The 5,197-nt window shown below is 45.1% G+C and overlaps 1 protein-coding gene across 1 annotated transcript; it reads left to right on the forward strand.

The window, feature by feature from the left end:
- The first annotated feature begins 440 nt into the window (after positions 1-440).
- Positions 441-3,255, forward strand: LOC105510079 (protocadherin alpha-1). The gene has a single exon (XM_011939676.1). It carries the CDS (start codon positions 691-693, stop codon positions 3,112-3,114), a length of 2,424 nt encoding a protein of 807 aa, XP_011795066.1. The 5' UTR covers positions 441-690; the 3' UTR covers positions 3,115-3,255.
- The last annotated feature ends 1,942 nt before the right edge of the window (positions 3,256-5,197 follow it).

Raw genomic sequence — 5,197 nt, forward strand, 5'->3', positions numbered from 1 at the left:
AAAATGATGAAGTTGTTCATACCACATTAAAGGAATTTTACATGTGTTCAGAAATATTCCAAAATGTCATCTGTAAGTACCTGATAACTATATATACATGTGCATATGTATGTGTGTGTGCATAATATCATTTAAAAAATAAACACCCAAGCTATGCTAGAATAAGGTAAATCATATCAGTCAAAGTACCTTATTTTAAAACTTTGACATTCAGTTGCAAATATTTAATAATAAAAATATATGAGCTGATAAACTGTTTTAAATAAAATGATGTAAGGAGAGGTTAAGTATATCTTAAAGTTTCTAATTCAATTGTAGTATGTTTGTAATCATTACCAAAGGAAAATACTGGATTACACACTCTCCAATGAGATTTGAAATGTCCTGGGTCTTCAAAGGACATAAAATTGAAAATGATTGCATTGAATAAATTGCAGACGGATATAGAGATTGCATTTTGAAAATCAATGAATGGATCTAAAATTTACATTGGCCACATGATGTCGCTGTACACCACAAAGTCTTGTCAAAAGGAGCTACTGATCACTAAAAGTAAAGGAGGAAGCTCCATTTTGTCACCGCCTGAAAGAAGACAGAAACGGTAAAGAGATAAATGATTGGAAGTATTAGATAAAAATAGCATGATTTTGAAGTAAGGGGAGAGCATAAAAAAGGTGTAGTCCTTTTGCAATGGTGTTTTCTAGGAGAGGAGGCCTGGGAGCCCAGGATCTGCTTCTTTCGCTTCTGCTCCTCGCAACCTGGGAGGTGGGGAGCGGCCAGCTCCACTACTCGATCCCGGAGGAAGCCAAACACGGCACCTTTGTTGGCCGCATTGCTCAGGACCTGGGGCTGGAGCTGGCGGAGCTGGTGCCGCGCCTGTTCCGGGTGGCGTCCAAAACACACGGGGACCTTCTGGAGGTAAATCTGCAGAATGGCATTTTGTTTGTGAATTCTCGGATCGATCGCGAGGAGCTGTGCGGGCGGAGCGCGGAGTGCAGCATCCACCTGGAGGTGATCGTGGACAGGCCGCTGCAGGTTTTCCATGTGGAGGTGAAGGTGAAAGATATTAACGACAATCCACCCGTCTTCAGAGGCAGAGAACAAATAATATTTATTCCTGAATCTAGACTCCTGGATTCGCGTTTTCCGATAGAAGGAGCTGCTGATGCAGACATTGGTGTTAACGCTCTTCTAGCGTACACCCTCAGCCCGAGTGATTATTTCTCTTTGGATGTACAGGCAAGTGATGAATTGAGTAAATCTCTTTGGCTTGAATTGAGAAAATCTTTGGATAGAGAAGAAACACCAGAACTTCGCTTATTACTGACAGCCACTGACGGGGGTAAACCGGAGCTGCAAGGTACAGTTGAGCTGCTGATCACTGTCCTCGACGTTAATGATAACGCCCCACTGTTTGATCAGGCCGTATACAGAGTCCACTTATTAGAAACTACAGCAAATGGAACATTAGTGACCACATTAAATGCCTCCGACGCTGACGAAGGTGTAAATGGTGAAGTTGTCTTTTCCTTTGACAGTGCTATTTCTCGTGACATTCAAGAAAAATTCAAAGTTGATTCCAGCTCAGGAGAAATCAGGTTAATTGATAAACTGGATTATGAAGAAACAAAATCCTACGAAATTCAAGTAAAGGCAGTTGATAAAGGAAGTCCTCCGATGTCAAATCACTGCAAGGTTTTGGTGAAAGTGCTGGATGTAAATGATAATGCTCCGGAACTGGCGGTCACTTCGTTGTATTTGCCTATCAGAGAGGACGCTCCACTCAGCACCGTCATCGCCCTCATCACCGTGTCTGACCGTGACTCAGGTGCCAACGGGCAGGTGACTTGCTCCCTAATGCCCCATGTCCCCTTCAAGCTGGTGTCCACCTTCAAGAATTACTACTCGTTAGTGCTGGACAGCGCCTTGGATCGCGAGAGCCTGTCGGTCTTTGAGCTGGTGGTGACCGCGCGGGACGGGGGTTCGCCTTCGCTGTGGGCCACAGCAAGCGTGTCCGTGGAGGTGGCCGACGTGAACGACAACGCGCCAGCGTTCGCGCAGCCCGAGTACACAGTGTTCGTGAAGGAGAACAACCCTCCGGGCTGCCACATCTTCACGGTGTCTGCGCGGGACGCGGACGCGCAGGAGAACGCGCTGGTGTCCTACTCGCTGGTGGAGCGGCGGGTGGGCGAGCGCGCGCTGTCGAGCTACGTGTCGGTGCACGCGGAGAGCGGCAAGGTGTACGCGCTGCAGCCGCTGGACCACGAGGAGCTGGAGCTGCTGCAGTTCCAGGTGAGCGCGTGCGACGCGGGCGTGCCGCCTCTGGGCAGCAACGTGACGCTGCAGGTGTTCGTGCTGGACGAGAATGACAACGCGCCGGCGCTGCTGGCGCCTCGAGTGGGTGGCACTAGCGGTGCAGTCAGTGAGCTGGTGCCGCGATTGGTGGGCGCGGGTCATGTGGTGGCGAAGGTGCGTGCAGTGGACGCCGACTCCGGCTACAATGCTTGGCTGTCCTATGAACTACAGCCGGCGGCAGGCGGCGCGCGCATGCCGTTCCGCGTGGGGCTATACACGGGCGAGATCAGCACTACTCGTGTTCTGGACGAGGCTGACTTGTCGCGCTACCGCCTTCTGGTGCTGGTGAAGGACCACGGTGAGCCGGCGCTGACAGCCACGGCCACTGTGCTTGTGACTCTGGTGGAGAGTGGCCAGGCGCCAAAGGCCTCTTCGCGGGCGTCGGTGGGTGTCACGGGCCCAGAGGCGGCGCTGGTGGATGTTAACGTGTACCTGATCATCGCCATCTGTGCGGTGTCCAGCCTGCTGGTGCTCACACTGCTACTGTACACGGCGCTGCGGTGCTCAGCGCCGCCCACCGAGGGTGCCTGTGCGCCGGGCAAGCCCACTCTGGTGTGCTCCAGCGCGGTGGGGAGCTGGTCGAACTCACAGCAGAGGCGGCAGAAGGTGTGCTCTAGCGAGGGCCCACCCAAAACCGACCTCATGGCCTTCAGCCCAGGCCTACCTCCAAGTCTTAACCCGTCAGAAAGAAATGAACAACCAGAAGCAAACTTGGAGCTTTCTGGTAATGTAAGTCCAACTTTCGAGTTTTGGCTTTAAATAGTTTTCACATTTAACTTGTCTAATCATCTTTTCAAATATCACTTTAAAACATGTCTTCAAGGTGTTCGCTAACGTTGAAATAAATCGTACAATTGAATGTAGATATCCTATTAATGTCAATTTTGTCTCGAATGGAACTAGAAAGCAAAGAAAAATGTAGGGACAAATTGTCATATTTCTTGATTATTTAAATCAAGAAATACGGCCTGGTCAAACAGTGGGGCATTATCATTAACGTCGAGGATGGTGATCAGCAGCTCAACTGTACCCTGCAGCTCCGGTTATTTCCGACAGGTTAAAAAAAGCTACAATACAAGGTACAATATAAGGTAACGTTGATCATATGTAACACCAGATCTCAAAGTAGTAAAATAACAGTGATATATTCAGGGTAACTCATTATGTTATCTTTTCTTGTAAAATGTCAAGCCCCGGACAAACAATTCTAGACAAAGTTACAGAAATCATCTGCCTTTCCTTTACGTGGGTAAGTTTCAAAGTGAACAATAAACTGAATAGTTTTAAGCAAATGTAATTTAAAATACATTAATTGGCCAGGGGCAGTGGCTCATGCCTGTAATCCCAAAACTTTGGGAGGCCGGATAGATCATCTGAGGTCAGGAGTTTGAGACCAGCCTGGACAACATGGTGAAACCCTGTCTCAACTAAAAATACAAAAAGATTGGCCAGGCATGGTGGGGGGCGCCTGTAATCCCAGCTTCTGGGGAGGCTGAGGCAGGAGAATCGCTTGAACCTGGGAGGTGGAGGTTGTAGTGAACCAGGATCGCACCATTGCACTCTAACCTGGGCGACAGAGTGAGACTCCGTCAAAACAAAAACAAAAACAAACCAAAACCGACCAACCAACCAACCAAACAAAAACGCCATTTATTGGGCTATTTGTTTAATTTCTTTATGAAAACATACAGCCACGACTTCATTGTCATTGTGAACAATTTCCTGATGCCATTAGCCTTGAGTTCCCCTGGGTCTAGAAGGCTTAATATTGCGTGTATTTGCTATTTCGGGGATCCAGTTAGGAAACACTTATTAAGCACCTCCCATTCCTCCCATTCACTCACAAATGTTCTAAAACCCTTTACTTTTTAGCTCATTCGATCCTTCCTACGATTTTATGAAGACTTTAGTCACATTTTGTGGATAAAGGTGCTGAGGCTCGGAAAAACTAAGTTCAGTATTATTACTAAGTTTTCTTCAAATTTCCTGAGGATATCCAAAACTTGCTTGCTGTCATATGGTTCTTTACCTTTCCTAAAATGTTTAAGGTAGCTTACAGTGGAAGAAATTTGCAAAAGCAAATTATTAAAAAATCTGCTTAAGGCCAAAGTAGAAGATTAAGAGAAAGATGGGAGTCATTATTTCAAAAATCAAGCCTAGGCTGAGTGCAAATCCCAATGCTTACCGTCCTGTAAGTCAATATAGGAGTATAAAAAATAACAATAAAAGGAAATTCTCTATACCATTTCTTTAAGAGAGAAAAAATAGCCTCTTTCTGCTACAAAATCAAGGAAGGTTTGATTACTGATGATTGTGTAAAGGTTGAGCAATATACTGGGCATCATGTTTTATAGCAGTTTTGCAAAACCCACGGAAATATCCTTGATGTAGACATCATTGCGTTTGCTAGTCATTCAGTCAAGGGCGTAATGTTAAATTTTATTTCCTATGTTTACTTCTGAAGTTACTTAAATATTAAATGAATGTATTTTTGTTTGTCAAACATTCAAACATACGTGAATGTCCCATTGTGAAGACATTCTATGAGAAATTAATATAATTTGCTAGTTAAGTTTCTAGAGATTTGAGTTGATACAGAGTTGTTGCTTAGAGTATTGTAAAAAAATAGGCTGTAAGCATGTTCTGTAACTTTTAATATACTTTTAATATCATACTCAGCCTTTTGGCAAGAATCAGAAAAAAAAAAATCTTAGGATCATGTTGCCAAGAAAATGTCCCAGTTCCTCAAAATATGAGACAAACTTTGTAGGATTATAAAATTGGAAAAAATAGATCAGAAAATCACAAAATAATTTCTCTTTCCAATTCACATTACTATGTC

The sequence above is a fragment of the Colobus angolensis genome, unplaced genomic scaffold, assembly GCF_000951035.1.
Source record: "Colobus angolensis palliatus isolate OR3802 unplaced genomic scaffold, Cang.pa_1.0 Scaffold183, whole genome shotgun sequence".
Classification (NCBI taxonomy): domain Eukaryota; kingdom Metazoa; phylum Chordata; class Mammalia; order Primates; family Cercopithecidae; genus Colobus; species Colobus angolensis.

Coding starts and splice junctions, on each gene's coding strand:
- LOC105510079 (XM_011939676.1), top strand. CDS start 691: ATGGTGTTTTCTAGGAGAGGAGGCCTGGGAGCCCAGGATCTGCTTCTT.